This window comes from Emys orbicularis, chromosome 2 (assembly GCF_028017835.1).
Source record: "Emys orbicularis isolate rEmyOrb1 chromosome 2, rEmyOrb1.hap1, whole genome shotgun sequence".
In the NCBI taxonomy this organism is placed as follows: domain Eukaryota; kingdom Metazoa; phylum Chordata; order Testudines; family Emydidae; genus Emys; species Emys orbicularis.
Genome location: NC_088684.1, coordinates 102,755,534 through 102,775,835, shown reverse-complemented (window position 1 = coordinate 102,775,835; position 20,302 = coordinate 102,755,534). Strand labels below are relative to the sequence as shown.

General features: G+C 41.6%; 1 protein-coding gene across 1 annotated transcript in view; it reads right to left on the bottom strand.

Annotated features, from left to right (window-relative positions):
• Window positions 1–20,302, bottom strand: part of ZNF236 (zinc finger protein 236) — a 195,569-nt gene that overhangs the window by 131,055 nt on the left and 44,212 nt on the right. Inside the window, exons 8-10 of the mRNA XM_065398160.1 lie at window positions 10,668–10,739; window positions 4,761–4,964; window positions 2,833–3,061 (exon numbers count right to left, since the gene is read on the bottom strand). Of these exons, the coding sequence (XP_065254232.1) occupies window positions 2,833–3,061; window positions 4,761–4,964; window positions 10,668–10,739 (505 nt within the window). The remainder of the gene's footprint in view (window positions 1–2,832; window positions 3,062–4,760; window positions 4,965–10,667; window positions 10,740–20,302) is intronic.

The window sequence follows — 20,302 nt, the reverse complement described above, 5'->3', positions numbered from 1 at the left end:
TTGATGGAGTTGAGAGCAAGTCCTGATGCCTTCAGGGACAGGAGATAGTCCAGAAGAAGAGGGATGTCCATGTGCTCAGGGGCAAAACCCCTCTGCTGGGCCGATAGGGAGAAACGCTTCCACTCGGCCCTATAGGACCCGCCTCATGGATTACTCGAGAGGATGTCTTGTACTGCTGATGAACATTCCTGCTCTAGAGAAGATGTCTGTTCAAAAACCAAGCTCTTAGGTGAAGCATCTGCAGATTGAGATTCCTGATCCTGCCACCATGTTACGTGAGGAGTTCCAGGAAAGCTAGCAGGGGACGCGCCGACATGCAGAGAAGGAGAGGAAACCAAAAACAGTGAGAGCAGAATGGGGCGATCAGAATGACCATTGCTCTCTCCTGTCTGACCTTGTGTGGACATGCGGCAGGAGCAGTAGGGGAGGAAAGTCATAAATGATTTGGTCTGACCAGCGGATGAACGGGGCACTGCCTTGAGAAAGGGTACTCATCTCCCCCCTGCAGAGCAGTACTAGGTGCATTTGCTGTTGGTGTGGGATGCAAGAGGTCCCAGGTCAGAGTCCCCCAGCGGTCAAAAAGGTCAGCAGCCACAGTGTCATGAAAGTCCCATTCATGGTCGGCCATGAATTTCCTGCTTAGAAAGTCCACAATTACAATCCGAGTCCCAGGAAGATACACTGCTGACAACAGGGTCTTGTGGGTAATGCACAAATCCCAAAGACAAAAAATTTCCGCACAGAGCACTGACAACATCATGCTCCCGTTTGTTGATGCAGGAAATGGTGGGGGTAATTGTCCGACACGATGAGAACATGACGGGAGTGAATGGATGGGAGAAATGAGCGAAATGCTCTCCGCACCGCCTGAATTTCCAAGATGTTGATGTGCATTTGGGATTCCTGAGTGTAGGGTTACCAACCCTCCAAGATTGGCCTGGAGTCTCCAGGAATTAAAGATGAATCTTTAATTAAAAATTATGGATCTCCAGGAATACATCCAACCAACATTGGCAACCCTACCTGAGTGGCTCAAGTCTCTTGTGTCATGTGCTCACCCATGTGGGCGCCCCATCCGATGAGTGACACGTCCATGACAATCATGCTTGGTGATGATGGGAAGAAGGGTATCCTGGTACAGACCTGACCTGGGTTTGTCCATCATTAGAGGGAGGAGAGAACCTTGGGGGCAGGGGAACTGTCAGTAGGAAGTCCTTGGTATAGTGCATAGGAGAATAGGCCCTCACAGCCACACAGTTGTAGGCAGTGAAAGCAAAGATGAGAGAAGGCGGTAATGTACGTGCAGGTCGCCATGTGACCAAGAAGGGAAAGGCAAATCCTGACCGGAACAGAAGAACCAGAAACCACCTTGGTAACTGGTTCTTGTAGGGTCTGGAACCTGTCCTCCAGTAGGTAGGCACATGCCGAGACCACACCAATGTGGGCCCCAATGAATTCTAGGGACTGTGGGGGATCCAAACTGGATTTTTCAACCTTTACACTCACCCCCAGTGAGGAGAGGAGCGTGAACAGCATGGAGGTCAAGACTCGAGCCTCTGCTTTGGATCACGCTGCTATCAGTCAGTTGTTGAGATAAGGGAATATAAGGACCCCTTGACACCAAAGATGGGTCCCCACTACCGAGAAAACTTTGGTGAAGACCATGGAGAACCGGTGAGTCTGAACAATAGAATCCTGTGTTGGATGTATTGAGGACCTGCCGTGAATCTCAAGAAACATCTGTGGGTAGGATGGATATCTACATGAAAGTAAGCATCCTGCATATCGAGAGCCATAAACCATATGCCCTTTTCTAGCAAAGGTATGATGGCTGCTAGGGTGACAATATGAAACTTTGGCTTGCATATGAAGTGGTTGAGATGACAGATGTCTAAGATCAGTCTCCACCCGCCCTTCTTCTTGCGAACTAGGAAACAGATGGAATAGAACCCTGTGCCCTCTTAGGTCATAGGAACAGGTTCAACCGTTCCCCCAGCAAGGCTAAGCCATCGCTGGTGACACCATTAAAATGGGGTCGTGACCCACTTTGGGGTCCTGACCCACAGTTTGAGAACTGCTGATTTAGTGAATAGAGCCAAGTAATTTGAGATTCGAAATTGAAGGCTGACAGAGGACAAGACCTTGCGACCCAGAAGGTCCAGTCACGAGCTCTCTATATTCACTGAGGTGGAGCGTGGGTGGTGTTGCCAGACTCACTCCATTGCCACCTGTGTGACCAGGGAATTGGGTGGGGGGTGAAAGAACAGAAACTCAAACCCCTCTGCAGGTACATAGTACCTCTCCTCCGCCCCCGTGGGGGTGGGGACCTAAGTGGTCGAAGTGTGCCAGACAGTCCGAGCTGGTTGAAGAATGGTGTAGGGCATGCGACTCCTGTTTTGGAATCAGCCTTAAGTCTCTGCTTCCTACACGAAGAACAAGCAACATAAGATGACTATTAAACTCTGAGCCACAGGAGCTTAAGTATTGCTTGTCACAGAGCTTCAACCAGCTGGCACTGAAGCAGTACCGGCAATGCCTTTACTGTACTGATCTTCAATCTGAACTAAGGATGAATAGGAAGAATCCAAACTTGGATGCACAGAATGGGGTAGAGAAAATGGCAACCAATGCACACACACAAGTTCTGCTAAAAACAAATAAATAAATGAAGTGTTAGTGTTTTTGAAATTCCATAAGCATTTTATTGATATATCAACTGTATGCGTTTTAGGAAGTTCCTCTACACTACAGTGACAGGTGCTACAGAAAACTGTAAGATATTGTAGTTATTACTGCACAAAAGTTGTATGTAGAAAACATTTCCAACATTACCAGGTAAAAATGGTGACTTTTTCTTTATAACCTTTTTCTCTTTTTTATCCATCTTATCTGGGCTTTCTTGCTCTTTATCTTGTTCTGCATTATTAGGGTCAGCTTGATGATTAGAAAGATTCTGAACATCTGGATTTTGATCCTGTGTTGTAGGATTCTTAGCCTGGCTGCAGTCTGTAGGATGCGCTGAGACTGGAATTGAAGATAGCCCACTGTTTTCTAAGGCTTGCTAAGGCAAAACAAAACTAGAAGATTAGGAAAGAAAAACTACACAATATTATTCTAAATTTGCTCTGCTCAAACAACTATATAGGAGATTCAATATAGTTATGATTAAAGGAATTTAATCAAGTGTCTTACAACTACAAAATTTTAGCTCAATTTCAAAATTGCAAAGATTTAGAGATCTTTCCTGTACAAAGGTGGTAAACAGTAATCTGTTTACTTTGGGGGGAGGGATAGCTCAGTGGTTTGAGCATTGGCCTGCTAAACCCAGGATTGTGAGTTCAATCCTTGAGGGGGCCACTTAGGGATCTGGGGCAAAATCAGTACTTGTTCCTGCTAGTGAAGGCAGGTGGCTGGACTCAATGACCTTTTGGGGTCCCTTCCAGTTCTACGAAATAGGTATATCTCCATATATTATTATTTTATTATTTTTATTATTATTAATTACATTATTGAACTGGAACTGGATTTTCTCCAGCAACACACGTACAAGCAATGACTTCCAAGAAAACAAATTGAATCTACAAAGCCCAATTAAAAAGATGCGTTTTCTCTTAAATCTCCATTCCAATTGTTATTTACCAGTTACTTCTAATTTAAAAAAAAAAAAAATTATTCCATTAAAGTTGTAGAGATTATATGTTAAATTGTACTTAAAAAATACAGATATACATCCAATAACTGGAAAAATTAATCTCAAAGCAGAACAATTTTTTCTCTTTTAGTGGGGAGAGGGCAGTTAAGATTCATAGAATAAGGATATGTTTACACTACAAATGCTAGCCCATCGACCTAGTGGTGTCTACACTGAGGCTTAGGTCAACTTAGTTACATCACTGAGGGCTCTGAAATTTTTCACAGCCCTGAGCGCTATAATTAACCTGAGCTAACTCTATAGTGCAGACAGTCCTTAGGCTTTGATCCTATAATTCATTGTACCTGCAGAGAACCCCACTGACCTGATAGGGCTCTGCTCAGGGATAACAGTGCATTGCAGAATTAAGGCCTGAATGTTTCAAAAAGGGGTTCAGATGAATAGTGTGGTTGGTTGGTGCTCAAGAGAAGAGAGACATACATAGTGTGCAACCTTTTCAGCTTGAAGACTGAACATATTTGAGAAAGATCAAGGGGCCACGACCAATATTTAAGATGAATATTTTCTACCCTGTTCTGTTCCCTTTCTGCCAGCTGAGCCCCTGACGCTACAAAGGAACCATTACGAGGCAATTGGAGAGCAATGGGTTTGAGAGAGAGTTGGAGCAATGCGGTTGATCCAAATACTCCAGCTTAAACATCACAGGGTGCAGCTCAGAGAACAAATTCTCAATTCATAATCAAATAGAAAATTTCTTAACATGCTCATCCTGGATGGCCACAATTTAGATCCTTGAATGCCACAAGCGGTCCATGGACCACAGAAAAAACAAAACAAAAGGACAATCTTAATTTTAAAAAATATTTAGTGTCATTCACTTCCAACTAGTATTTATTGCATTCCAATCTGATCACATAATGGGGCCAAAGAAACATCTTGCTGCACTCTGCACACTGTATTTTCATTATTTCAATTTTTCCCGACAAAGAAGTCAATTCAGGCATACAAACACCTTATTGTTGTAATCAACTGCTGATTTCACTAGAAGGATAACAATTACAAAGACACTGTTGAATGCTAAACTACTTATTATGTAAATACACCCTACCTGCAAAATGTCTCGATTGAGTCCCACTGCAATATTGAGTTGCTGGCCAGGTTGCTGGGGCTGGTTATTTTCCACTGGACCTGGCTCCGACAGCTCAAGGAGCTGCTGGATGACATCTGTTACAGCCTGTTGCCCTTGTTGACCTGCAGCTGAAGTTACTTGGTTTTCTGCCTGTTGAAGAAGTGGAGACCGAAAATGTGTGGCCTGAAATATACAGCGGTATATTTGTAAAGGAAAATGAAAGAGATACGTATAAAGAAAGTTTGACTTACCAGTCTATTTTCTTTATCTGAAATATGTCTGCTAATTGTCCACTGTGAGGATGTCCACTCATGTAAGACTGGGGAGTTTACAGAGCTGTCATTCAAGGACTGCTGATTCCACTAAAGGACTGCTCCTCTATTCTCCTTCCAGAAGGAGTTTTTCCCAAGCTATACAGCTGTAAGCTTACAGCTTGAATTAAGTTTATGATAAAATATTGGCCCCTCACCAATTCACACAGCTTGGTGACCTATTTTAAATTATTGAATTTTGCAGGTAAGGGTACACAAAGAAGTAAATGTAATCACAAAAAATACTTCAAAAAGCTTTTATTTTTTATCAAAAATACTTTAAGTATATTAGTAAATTGTCTAGAATATTTAATAGAAGTAATGATGCCTCAGTGATACATAGTTTCACAGTTAAACTCAACTGTTAAGCCTTTGTGAAACAGAGACTATTGTATATATGTGTGACTTAGTAATACAGTCAACAAATTATATAAAATAAACTCTGTGAATAAGTGTATCATCATATTGGTAGACATATTGCTGAGAAAGAAAGTCAACAGTTGAGACAAATTTCCCTTTTCCCCTTGAAACCATGTAACAGGGATGGAAGACGTGGGACAGCCAATCCTGATTACTAAGAAGCCACATTTAGGAGAAATCAGCAGATTTCCCTATAAAGATCAGCAGAAAGCTGCAAGCAGGGGGGAATGCTCAGAAATCAGAGACTGCTAGGAGTGAGCAGACTCCAGCAGAAAGTCCTGGGAGTTAAGACTGAGAGTCCAGCCCCACAGGGCCTGGAGTGGTCTACCAAAGTATGGAAGCAAAACCTTCATTCTGTATGGACTTTTGGGTGGACTTCGTTTTGGGATCTTGATTTTTCTTTGAAGTTTTATTTAGGTTAATATATCCAGTCCCCAAGGAGAGATATTTCTGACCAAGAAAAAACCTTGGTGACATTTTATTTCAACAGTCCACGAGGGGAAACTGAGGCTCTCTGCCTGCAGTCTGCCCAAAAGGCTGCCTCATATTACAAACCTCCTTAATCAATCCTCCATTGTAGGAAAGTGGCCAACAAAGATAAGCCATCTGTTCCCATCTCTACCACGTTTTTCACAACTTCTATTGTATTGTATAGAATAAGTTACTACTTCTAATATAATTACTTCATACTTAGGATGCTTTGCAGATGTCCAGTGTCCCTGTCATTTGCTTTAAGCAGGAGACCACCTTTTATCACTTCCTGATGACAGATGGTGCTCTTCTATTTATCTGGCACTTTGGTATTCAGCAGAAGCTAACAATTACTTTACTTGGCTCTCAGTTTTATAATGTCTCAGTCACTATAGCTGAGCCACTATATTTTCTGCCAGCAAGCCATCTGCACTTTGTTTGTTTGTTTGAAGAGAGTACCTGTGGGCACCTGCCACAAAGAAAAATAATATAGCTGTGATCCAAAAGCTAATTTTATAGATTTATCCTTACTGGGGATCAATTCTTCAGCTCTTTGCAGAAATATTTTGGTCTAAATGAATAAGAGGCACATGGTACTGATTGCTTTCTTCTTAAAAGCCTCCCTCACTTTATATGCCAAGTCCCTTGGAAAATCTCCTTCAATAACAATTACAAGGTTGTTGATTTAAAAAAAAGAAAAGAAAAAAAGAAACTAGTCATACTACAGCAACATTCTTCAGACAAGTCAGGTTTATCTTTTTGATTTTGTTTTAATCTTCAATCTTCTGCCTTTATATGAGGAAGTTTGTTCTCCTTGTAATAAACTGTTCCAGACCAGAAAGTAATGGATCATGAAACTTCCTCTCTGAACTATATAGGTAATGCCTCCTTCAGTTTCTTCACTTCTTTGATTCAACCTCTTTTTACTCCAAAAATTTAAATAACTTTTGAACAGAACAACAAAGTACAATGCTGAAAATAATTTTTGTTAAGTCTAAAAATCAAATTTCTCCACCCATCTTGGCTCTCTCCCTCTTTCTTTTCTTCTTCATCCTTAGAAAGAAGGATGAAAAAGAAATCCAAGGACTCATTCTTCAGCTAATTTTATTTTTCCTTTTTATAACCAGGAATAAAACAAACAGGGTGGCTAGCCTTATTCTTTCCACTTAACTTGACAATCTATTGGGTTTATCCATTTTTTCCCCTCACTGCAGATTCAGTCCTGTGAATATACCAATGGTTTTCAACCTTTTTTCATTTGCGGATCCCTAAAAAAATTTTTGAATGGAGGTGCAGACCCCTTTGAAAATCTTAGACAGTCTGCAGACCCCCAAGGGTCCACAGGTTGAAAACCACTCGAATATATTCTTACTCAGAGAGCTTTTCTTTTATTTCCTTAACAAGGATTCCGCAATATACATTTGCTGGCCATGCAGTTCTGTTCTTGGGCATACACAGGCTAATATTCACTTCTGTTCCTCAAGCAATGAGAAGCCACCTTATTGCTTCAGTGTGCGCTAAGTAGAGTCCTGTCTGCACACTACCAAAGTGGCTTTAGGATGAATTTTACTTAATTTTTCACTGTAATTTTGTTTTCCATTTTGAAAAGCTTTTCCTTCATGGCTCTTTCCATAGCTAAAACACTCTCTTGCAGACCTGATGGGGGTAAAGACCTTGCCTTCACATTTTGTGATGATACCAAATAATTAGGGTAAAAAAATTTGTTTCACCTTGCAGTTCCCTCCTTGGAATTGGATGAATAGTTCTGAATCAACATTTAAAAAGTGAGCTGGCACTCACTCACAAGAAGAGATATTTGTCACCCTGTTACACACAAAGTGTTTATCTTTGTTCATCTTGTTGAGGACCAGGAAGGCAAGATCTCTGCTCAGATCTCAATTTGACAGAAACTCTGTCTAAACAGATTAACAACAATACATATATTCTTCATTTTGTACTTACTGCTGTTAGACCGCAGAAAACAATTTTATATACAGAGGTGCAACAACTTCAGAAATAGTATTTTCTGGGAGTAGAATGTAGCAGAGGTCCTTAGAGGAGCAAGCAGTCCTAGATTGACAGTTCTATAAGCTGCCCATTCTCCAGCAAGAGGAGGACAACCCTTCATTGAAGGGCTGGCTGAACATAATATTGAAGGGGAAAACACTCAATTTGACAACCCTTTCATACCTATTTAGACAGCATGCGTGTGCATGTGCACCTACACATCAGACTAGGTGTTGTGTATGCTCAAACATAGGTCATAATGGTTCAATGAAACCACAGAAAAGTTTTAGTTACCATTTCCATAATGTTCCCCCATTATATCTATAAAAGTGACAAAGATTTCCTTCCAGGCTGTAACTTGGAATGCTTATCATGTATCCAACTTATAATACACCACAAAGAGCCAAATATTTTATTACTGTTCCATAATAAAGATGTCTGCCATCCATTCCTTTTAAGAATAAAAAAGCATGGTATTGTTTAGCTTTTTTTTTTTTTTTTTATAAACAACTTTTACTCTTTCCTAGCATAAAAATAGGAAAGAACTGTATTTGTCAGACCCTTAATCAACAAGGGTTTGTACCATTTACCAAAAAAAAAAAAAAAAAGTGAATTTAGTGAAAGCAAAATATTTACAAAAGTTTTCACAAGTGCTTATGCGAGTTAAGAGCCTAAGAGACTTAAGACCCAATTTTGAGTGTTGCAGCCCACTGACTTCAAATTTCAGTTGTAGGTAATAACATATAAAAATCAGCAATAACGCACTTCTGACAGTTTTACCAAGAGCAAATGTATAAAGCAGCGGCAATGCTAAGCAGGTGACTATGTGGCTGAAATACCTGCCCTCAATTGTTCTGGGGATGAAGTCCTGAGAAAAAAAGTACAGTAGACTAAAGTTTCCCCCTCAATCTCTACCACTCAGTCTTTGCTAGCCACCTGCTCACTGCTGATTTTGCTCTGGTTGCTGAGTTACTAAATAGCTGACTCCTTTCTCTGTACACCTGCTTCTTTCTGGAGCACCCACTCAACGTCTCTGTCATAATGAGGAAGCAGCAAAGGCTAGAAGCAGTGTAAATTCAGACCACCAGGGTGCTCACTGACTGCTTAATCACCTGCTGCATAAGAAATGGCTTCTCCTATCGATTAATGATAAGAGGGGGAAATGGGTGACCAGTTAAGAACATAAGAATGGCCATACTGGGTCAGACAAAACGTCCATCTAGCCCAGTATCCTGTCTTCTGACAGTGGTCAATGCCAAGTGCCCCAGAGGGAATGAACAAAACAGGTAATCATCAAGTAATCCATTCCCTGTCGCCCATTCCCAGCTTCTGGCAAAGTTTTGCCTTGAGTATTGTTTGAAAGCTTTTGAATAATCTGGCATCTACATACATGACAACTGCGTCTTATTCATACTAAGCCCTTGTCTTTCTTAAGCACCAAGCTGTCATGCAAAATATACAAGGAATGTCACTTGCAAACCTAACGGACTATGTATACTGTATTCCAAAGCATTCTAGCTAAAATATCCTTCATAAGAAAGTATTTTCAAGTCCTAATTTTATTTCTTCTCTATAACAATACCTTTCTCCTCTCAGGTAATCTACCGTATATACTCGTTCATAAGCCAAATAACTTTGGTAAAAAAATGACGCATCAAAGAGCGGGGGTCGGCTTACAAACGGGTCTACACCAAAATTTGATGATTTTAAACTCTATGGAATCATTGAATTGAATATCTAATACATTGTCATTTTGTTTACCTGGAGCGTCTGCAGGCATGGAGCCCCGGGGCTCCATGCCTGCAGACACTCCAAGTAAATAAAACATCCCGACACGCCAGCGGCTTACCCTGACAGCCGGGAGCCAAAGTTTGCCAATCCCTGAAATATAGGGTCGGCTTATGAAAGGGTCATATGGTTTTTGATATTTTTACCTAACCATCTTGGGGGGTCGGCTTATAAACGAATGGGCTAATGAATGAGTATATACGTACTTATTCTTGATTATTTATAACTTCCTCACTTTCCACCAAACAAAGCTAGTTGAGCTTATAGAGAATGATTTAACAAAACAAGTTAAAATTTGCCAAAAAAAAGTAATATATTTTAAAAGACAACTGCCTTTAATGAAGGTTGGGCTTTTTTTAATTATAAAATGTATATATTAAAAAAGCATTTCAAAGTACACCTTCTGCCACCAGCTCTTATGCTGGGGTTTGCTAGAGTCTCCTGGGAAGGCAGCCTTGAAGTTCTCTTCCACAGCTCCTGCATTGCATGAGTCCTCCCTAATGGATGCACTCCCTAATGCTTTTAGAGCCCTTTTATGGTGCACTAATCGTCTTACCTGCCCTACAGGGACTGGAGTGGGGTATCTGATGTGTTTTCCAAGAGTTTTTGAATGGAGTTGTGTATGCAGTTATCAGGAAACGTTTATGAATTGACTTGCTATAGTCCTAATTAACCATTTACAAGCATTAACAGATTTGCATTCAAAAATTGGGCACAGCATTCTATAAGGCCCTTTAATCAAATATCAACCCACCTTCCAGAGAACTGTGTGTTTGTTAATACATAATATTAATAAATGTCTGCAAAGTTCTAAAAGCTGCAATTCCCTTTTAACATGCCTGCCATCTCAGTATTGACACAAATAAATTAAGAAAATCTCTATACTTACATTCTTCCATTTATTATCAACAGGTTGCATCGGGTTAGCAGGAGACGTCATTAGAGGCTGGGCCACAGGATCCTACAAATAAAAGAATGGCAAAGACAGTAAGCTACTGTATTAAATGAAAAAAGATATCGCTTAATATTAAGTGTAAAACTTACAAATAAGCTTTCAATAACATCAAACCACGGCTAGAGTAAAAGAGACAGACACTTCAAGGGTTGGATAGATTTCCAGGAATCTCTTCGCTAAATCAACCCCCGGTGGATCCATCGCCATAGCGTCAATCCATAGAAAGTAGAGACGAGCCTTCACACACTTAATCACTCTCTCTCTCACACACACACACACACACACACACCACCCAACACATACTTGTATTATGGTTGTTACTTCTTCATACTTCTTTCACCGTGTGTTATTTTAGTTTATTGACAGGTCTATGCATTTCATAATCTTTATTTCTCTCTTACGCTTAAATTTAATTCTTTGCGTAGAGTTCTAAAATGCCTAACCTGTCCTGGCTGGAGTAATTATCCCTACAGTAATTTTTTTTAAAATATATATTATATCTAGGTTTTTGGTTTCTGCTGGTGGCGCACATCCGCACATTATCTCGATATAGTGCACGTAACAAAATTCTTTCCGCACATGCATGGAAAAAATTAGAGGGAACACTGATATAGGGTTGTTGGGTTTTTTGCAGACTTGTACAGTTGCCTCTATTCTTTACTGGACCTAAACAGAATAAAAACAAATAAGGTGCTTTCCACGTTCTTGTCTTCTGCTGTTCTAGTTTATTTTGCCTTTTTGGTTGCTTCTTTTTTTTAAGACTTGCTAGCTCATAAGTGTGCTTCTTTGAAAAAATGATATTTGTACGTTTGTTAATATTTTTCACAGCAGCAGACTTGCTAGCTAGCTGGGAGGTAGCTGCACTTCGCACCACTGGTGAGTGCAGGCCCAGCCCTGCTGCAGTGCCCCAAATTTCCTGGTGCCCTACGCAGCTGCGTACTTTGCGTATGGGTAAGGACGGCCCTGAGGAGATCGGTGTGGAGGCAACAGGGGCCAAAGGTGATGGGGGTGGGCTGGTGAGCCCATGGCCAGCACCCGCTGCCACGCGGCTGGACACCACAGCCGGAACCCAAAGCCCGGTGGCCAGAGCCCGGTGACCGCCACCACACAGCCAGGGTCGGAGTGCATGGCTGAAACCAGGATTGGAGAATGCAGCAGGGGCCAGGGGCAATTGGAAGGGGGTGGTTAGCCCGCCATCGCCACCACTGGGCGGCCGGGGCTGGATCTGGATCCCCGCGGCCAGAACCTGAAACCTTTCAGCCAGAGATGGAGCCCGCCACTAAGTGGCCATAACCCAGGCCAGAGGAGGCAGCGGGGGCTGGGGTGGGGTTGAGCTGGGGGACAGAACCAGGTGATGGCGACAGTCACCCCACCACCTCAGGGCTGAAGCTGGAAACCCAAGTCCCACTGCACCCGGCAAGGTGGGGAACTCACATCAGCTGCCTTCTCTTCTGGCATCTGTGGCTCCAGAGGAGGGTAGGGTGGGAGAGGGGATGCTGCTTTGTCCCTGCCCCGCCCCCCCATCACCGCCCAGGCGGCTGTGGCCACACGAAAAGAGAAACACTGTCCTAAGATATGTCCTAAGATATTCCAGTAACCAGACAGTTACATTTAATGTCAAAGCAAGTTTCTTGGGTAGGATGTGTGCATGGATTTTTTTGTTTACTTGTTTGTTTTACTATTAATTAGCATTACCATTATGCTTAGGAGCCCCAGTCAAGGAGCAGAACCCGACTGCATGAGGCACTGTGACAAACAAAGAACAAAAAATGGTCCCTGCCCCAAAGAGCTTATAATCGAAATATAAGACAAGAGACAACAGATGGATACTGACAGACAGTCCAAGGAAACAGAGAGAGATGGGATATATAGAGAGAGAGAGAGAGAGAGAGAGAGAGAGAGAGAGAGAGAGAGAGAGAATATCAACTCCTATCCCCAAAAAGATATAAGTGAACGTGATAGTTGCAGGGGAAAATATGCTTTTCAAACAGTATTCACACTGTTTAAAACAGAAAAGTAAATCCCTTGACCTTAAATAATAATGTTGTAACTTGTATAAACAAAAAAGCCATTTGGCTGCCTTTATTGTTATCTGAGCAATTCCTCTCACAAACTGCTTTCTAACATTCAATTTCTATCCCAACATTACCCCCAAAGCATGCTAAGAGCATTAGATATCCAACTGGATTGAGACAAAATATGACAAGCCTCATTTGCTATGGTCGTTTTTAGAACCAAGCAGCTATTACTAGGTTTGGGTGGTTTGGTTTTTCCCAAATCCTTGAAATTCAAAATGCATCAAAGTAATATTTGGGAATTAGAAAGACAGAGTATAGATAAAATTGCAGGTAAACGTCACTTAAAAAAATTGAAGCCATCTCTGATGATTATGGTTGTTAGGAACAGAAGGTTAAGGCCACTCCTTGCAGAACACTGTCCCTGGACTTGCATCAGGTGAGTTGATAGTTCCACTGGTGCTACATCAAAGACAAATGTCTACAGGAAGCCTACGTTCAGCATTTGGCGTCATGCTACCCAACGTAGTAAAGGTCTGACGTACAGTCGGGTATGAGGAGTCACTTAAGCTGATGATGTCATGAGACAATGAACCACAGGAAAAAGTAATGAGTCTGCTCTGAATATGCCCATAAGGTGATGAACACTTGCTGGATGCTAGCAAATTTTTCACCCCTGCTCTAGTGGTTCTTCCTAAAGATGAGAATCCTGAATTTTGATATCTTTAAATACCTGTTCAGGTTTCTGAAGTCCAGAAAGAGTCTTAGACCATCCACCTTCGTGGGGGATGAGGAAATACCAGGAATTCTTTGCTCTCAATAGATTAGGAAGACTCCTTTTATGGATTCCCTTGATAGCAGAGAGTCCACCTTCTATAGGAAGACAGTCTCATGAAAGTTAAGAAGAAAGGGAGCGAGGAAAAAAGTGAGAGCTAGGACCTGGTGCAGAAGTGACTGGAACATTCATTGTGGGTGATCTCCAAAACTCAGCAATAGAAATCAAGCACCAGGTACTGTAAAAGAATGCCAGATGAAGACTAAGGGAGGGCATGGAGGAAAAATGGTTACATACCTCTACTGTAACTGTTGTTCTTTGAGATGTGTTGCACATATCTATTCCACTTCAGGTTAGTGCACACCAAGTGCACTGTAGCCGTAGAGATTTCCTGAGCAGTACCCATCGGGGAAGCATGTGCAAAAAGTATCTCCCCATGTGTCCAGGTGAGAATAAAATGCAGAGCTGCCCTAGAGTCCCCTCAGCTCCTTCACACTGAATCCTAACCTAACAGACTTCAAAGCAGAGGAAAGGACGGCAGGGTGTAGAATAGGCATGTACAACACATCTCTAAAAACAGTTACAGTACAGGTATGCACCCAAGTGATTGCACATGTCTATTCTAGAGCTGTCAAGCAATTTAAAAAAAGAATTGCGATGTTAAACAATAGAATACCATTTATTTAAATATTTTTGAGTGTTTCCTACATTTTCAAATATATTGATTTCAATTACACAGTATACAAAGTGTACAGCACTCCTTTTATATTTATTTTTATTATAAATATTTACACTGTGAAAAACAAAATAAATAGTATTTTTCAATTCACCTAAGACAAGTACTGTAGTGCAATCTCTATCATGAAAGTTGAACTTACAAATGTAGAATTGTGTACAAAAAAAAAAAAAACTGTTAAAAAAACAAAACGTAAGACTTCAGAGCCTCCCAAGTCCACTCAGTCCTACTTCTTGTTCAGCCAATCGCTCAAACAAGTTTGTTTACATTTGCAGGAGATAATTCTGCCTGCTTCTTGTTTACAATGTCACCTGAAAGTGAGAACGGGTGTTCACATGGCAGTGTTGTAGCGGACATCGCAAGATAATTACGTGCTAAAAATTCATATGTCCCTTCATGCTTCAACCACCATTCCAGAGGACATACATCTATGCTGATGATCACAGAATCATAGGACTGGAAGGGACCTTGAGAAGTCATCTAGTCGAGTCCCCTGCACTCATGGCAGGACTAAGTATTATCTAGACCACGGGTTCTACTCGATAATGATCCATAGCAGTGTAGACCGACGTATGTTCATTTTCATCATCTGAGTCAGATGCCACCAGTAGAAGGTTGATTTTCTTTTTTGGTGGTTTGGGTTCTGTAGTTTCCGCATCGGAGTATTGCTCTGTAAGTTTCTGAAAGCATGCTCCACACCTCGTCCCTCTCAGATTTTGGAAGGCACTTCAGATTCTTAAACTTTGAGTTGAGTGCTGTAGCTATTTTAATGGTTAACTTTTTAAACAATATTTACATTCCTAAACTGCAGTGAAAGTGTTCTTAAAACAACATGTGCGAGGTCATCATCCAAGACTGCTATAACAAACTATATGGCAGAATTTGCATAAAACAGAACAGGAGACATACAATTCTCCCTCAAGGAGTTCAGTCACAAATTTAATTAACGCATTATTTTTTTAAACGAGCATCATCAGCATGGAAGCATGTCCTCTGGAATGGTGGTTGAAGCATGAAGGGGCATACGAATGTTTAGCATATCTGGCACGTAAATACCATGCAATGTCTGCTACAAAAGCGCCATGCGAAAGCTGGTTCTCAGTTTCAGGTGACATTGTAAGTAAGAAGTGGGCAGCATTATCTCCCGTAAATGTAAACAAACTTGTTCAGCCAGTTGCTAAGACAAACAAGAAGTAGAACTGAGTGGACTCAGAGGCTCTGAAGTTTTATATTGTTTTATTTTTGAGTGCAGTGATTTTTTGTACATAATTCTACATTTGTAAGTTCAACTTTCATGATAAAGAGATTGCACAACAGTACTTGTATGAGGTGAACTGAAAAATACTATTTCTTTTGTTTTTCTTGTTCAGCCAATCACTTGGACAAACAAGTTTGTTTACATTTGCAAGAGATAATGCTGCCCACTTCTTGTTTACGTCACCTGAAAGTGAGAACAGGCATTCACGTGGCACTGTTGTAGCCCGCATCGCAAGATATTTACATTCCAGATGTGCTAAAAATTCATATGTCCCTTTATGTTTCAACCACCCAGAGGGCATGCATCCATGCTGATGACAAAATTCTGCTCGATAATGATCCATAGCAGTGTAGAAAGTGTTCATTTTCATCATCTGAGCCAGATGACACCAACAGAAAGTTGATTTTCTTTTTTGATGGTTTGGGTTCTGTAGTTTCCGCATCGGAGCGTTGCTCTTTTAAGACTTCTGCTTCACATCTCGTCCCTCTCAGATTTTGGAAGGTACTTCAGATTCTTAAACCTTGGGTCGAGCACTGTAGCTATCTTTAGAAATCTCACATTGGTACCTTCTTTGTGTTTTGTCAAATCTGCAGTGAAAGTGTTCTTAAAATGCACAACATGTGCTGGGTAATCATCTGAGACTGCTAGAACATGAACTATATGGCAGAATTTGCATAAAACTGAACAGGAGACATACAATTCTCCCTCAAGGAGTTCAGTCACAAATTTAATTAACGCATTATTTTTTTAACGTGCGTCATCAGCATGGAAGCATGTCCTCTGGAACGGTGGCCAAAGCATGCAGCGGCATATGAATGTTTAGCATATCTGGCATGTTAATACCTCGCAATGCTGATTACAAAAGCACCATGTGAACGCCCATTCTCACTTGCAGGTGACATTGTAAATAAGAAGTGGGCAGCATTATCTCCCATGAATGTAAACAAACTTGTTTGTTTTACCAGTTGGCTGAACAAGAAGTAGGACTGAGTGGACCTGTAGGCTCTAAAGTTTTACACTGTTTTGTTTTTGAGTGCAGTTCCATAACCCCAAAAAATATAAATATATAAATACACACACACACATATACACACACACTTGTAAGTTGCACTTTCACGATAAAGAAATTGCACTACAGTACTTGTATGAGGTGAATTGAAAAATACTATTTCTTTTATCATTTTTACTGTGCAAATATTTGTAATAAAATAGAATATAGAGTGAGCACTGTACACTTTGTATTCTGTGCTGTAATTGAAATCAATATATTTGAAAATGTAGAAAAACATCCAAAATATTTATTTAATTTCAATTGGTATTCTATTGTTTAACAGTGCCAGTAAAACAGCAATTAATCGCGATTTTTTTTTTTTTAGTTAATCGCGTGAGTTAACCACGATTAATCGACAGCCCTATTTAATTTTGAATGCAAAAATTCCAGAAAGACTGTCTGTCAGGAGGTTGTCAAGCTGATCTGCCCCTCCTCTCTCCCCTCCCCCCTCAGGTAAAACATTGCTGTCATATTGTCTGTAAGTACTTGAACATAACTTGCCCTTTCTCTGGTTGAGAAAAACCTGGCAGAAAAACTCTGAAAATTGCCCTCAATTATACAACATTGATGTGTATGGTTTGTTTGCCCACAGACCTTGAGCTTGCAAGGGACACAGATGTGCACCTCAACCGAAGGAAGATGTGTCCATAACCAGAGTCATAGTAGGAAAGGAAGAGGAGGAGAGACAAAGAGACGTTGAACTGGACTCTCCACCAGTTCAAGGAAGATGGCACACTTGCAGATCTGTGAATTAATGTGTCCAGAGGGTGAGTTAATGGACAGTGGATGAATTTTAACCAGCCTTAAAGACATCTCAGGTATAGTTTGGCATGCTGAGTCACCTACATGCAAGCGGCCACATGTTCTAAAAGTTGCATCCAGTTTCTCATCATTGTTTGTGGATAAGGTTGAAGGAAACTGCATAATTCCAAGATCACTTGAAAGCTGACCCAAGGAAGGTATGCCATTGTTGATGTTGAATCTAGCAATGCTTTGATAAACTCGATTCTCTGCACCAGAAAGCGACTATATAATCAGGCCCAGCTGGTCAAATAGAATCTGAATTGCTCTGATGCCTTCTGTTGTCTGGAATGCCACCAAATAAGCCAATCATCTAGATCGGGGTATACCTGATTAGCGATTCTGTGAAGAAGGGCAGCTACTCCAGCCATGCATTTGATAAACACTCTGGGAGCTGATGACAGACCAAAGGGGAGGACAATAAATCTGAGAAACCTCCTCTGGTGTGATGAATGGCCACAGAAAAGCAGGCATCTGGAGGACCGAGAGCAGCATACCAATCTTCAGGATTGGGTAATGGAATGAAGTATGACAAGGATATCGTACAAAACTTTCTTATGTATTTGTTTAAGTTTTGTAGGTCTAAGATGGGCCTTAGCCAGCATCCCCTCCCCCCCACACACACACTTTGATTTCTGTGTAAGGAAACATTTCAAATAAAAATCTCTCCTCCAATGCAGTGGGGAAGAACCACTAACATGAGAAGGATCCTGGTGAGGGACAGTGAAGGGGAAAGGGAAGCAGATCTAGTTTTTTGCTGTAACATGTAGCTCAGTTCCACAGTGCTTAGAACACATTTGTCGGTAGTGATGGCTTTCCACGCACCCAGGAAATCAGACAGTCTGTTTCCAAATGGAGGTGAAGAAGAAAAAGAAGATCCCTGATAATGAATATGTTGCTCTCGACTGAGCACTGCTTTGATGTAGTAGGGTGCTGTTCCAAGGTTGAGATGTGTGCTTCCTTCCAGATATGTCCAGCTATCTTTGAGGGTAACAGGATTGCCTCTGCAGCTGCTATTGATGAAACTGATTCCTGGAAAGGGGAGCTCAGAGTGTCCCAGTCATGTTCTGGATGTCTGGCAGATAAATTGCTGACATTTCTATCTGATGGAGAATGAACCAGTTCCACAATAAAAACAAGCAAGGAGTCCTTGTGGCACCTTAGAGACTAACAAATTTATTTAGGCATAAGATTTCGTGGGCGGAAGTCTGAGGGTCTATTGGAATATGATTAGACTTCACATGATGAGACTTCAATGCCATGGTCAGAACCTGAAAAGACTCTTAGATGTAGGGTCACATTTGTAACCACACAGAACTCTGCATCAAGTCCTTCAAGGAGCCCAATATCTGAGAAGGGCTAAGAAAGAGGTTGAAAGTTCCCATGTCTTCATGTAGAGTGTGGCATAGGGAATTTTCAAAGCCCCCTCAATGGTGCTCTGTACCATTCATGCAAAGGTGTGAACCTCCATGATGGACTAGGAAGAGGACCAGGGCTTGACAACAAGGCATGCAGAGAAGAGGCCCGAATCAGCACTGGAGTCTGGTGCTTATGCACAATGATATGGAGAGGGCCCAAAGCATTCTCAGAAGGGAAAACCCTTTGCACGTAAGCACCAACAGGCTAGATATGCTGTTCTGGTGCCAATAATAGTAGGAAATGAACTGCAAAGACCAGCACACAGGGCTCCTGCACCAGACCAGGTGAGGAAGTGTGGTGGTACTACTTTTTCTTTTTCAAAGCTCCTCAAAGTGTCACAATCACAATAAAAATTCCCCCCCACCCCATGGGGTTTTCTGGGTAAACACCAGCGTTGTATATTGCTAACACTTACATATGTATGGGAAAGTATCTTGGGAAGGGTCGAAGGCGTGAGTGTGGAGTGAAAAATTCCTTTGCAGGTTGCAAGAGGCCGAAAGGGAGGTAGGGAGAAAGGAACGGGTTAACTCGACAATTCAGCTAGGCTCAAAGATAAGGAACGAAACTGCAGCCCAAGGCCAGCTCCCTGATCACCTGAAGGCCCAGGCAGATTGGTAACATAAATCTGTCACAAAAGTACTTGCAGTTTTCCTTCCTTTTGGAAGGGGGTCCTTCAGCGATCTCAGCCACAGTTGAAGAGTCTATGCCAATACCCAAAGGGAGAATTTGGTGCCAGAATAGCCAGGGAAGTCTCCTTGGCAGTAACTCCAGGGGTTGGGACAGGAGTAGGTGCCAAATTAATCACTGGAGTAAAGGTAAGCAGGCACTGAGGTTGGCTTAGACACTGGGACCTTGTCAGATGGCAATCATGTTTAGTAGCAGAGGTCTTGCTCTTGGGTTGAAGAGATCCACTAATTGAACCCTTGATAGCAGCTGGAGCCAATGCTGCTAACTGCCTCTTAGGCACAGAAGTGGGCCATTCCAGACAAAGTGCAGAATTCAGACCCAAGGGTAGTTTGCCCACCTTCAGTCCTTCGAAGGCCAAGTGGCCTGAAGCCTTAACTGCTGTTCCTGTTGACTCCTGGGCAAAAATCTTACACACTGTAGACGGTGAAGGGGAGCACATGCTGCCTAGGCATATTGGGCACCAGATGCATACATCCAACTCCAGAGCAGATGCTGGGCATGACATGCCCTTTTTAAAAAAAAAAAAAAAAAAAAATCTATTTTGGGTCCCAATGCCAGAAGATTCCCAACCGCTCTGAGGGAATAAGGAGATTCCTTCTAATTAACACAGATTAAACTATTCTAATCCAGTACTCCAAAATGCTTGCAACACCCTTCCAGCTTGGGTGTCATTCATAATTTTTTTAAGCATACTCTCCACTTCCTCATCCAAGTCATTAATGAAACTCTTAAATAGTACCAGATCAGAACAGATCACTGAAGAGCCCACTAGACACATCCTCCCAGTTTGACAGCAGACCATTGATGACTACTCTTTGAGCCATAAC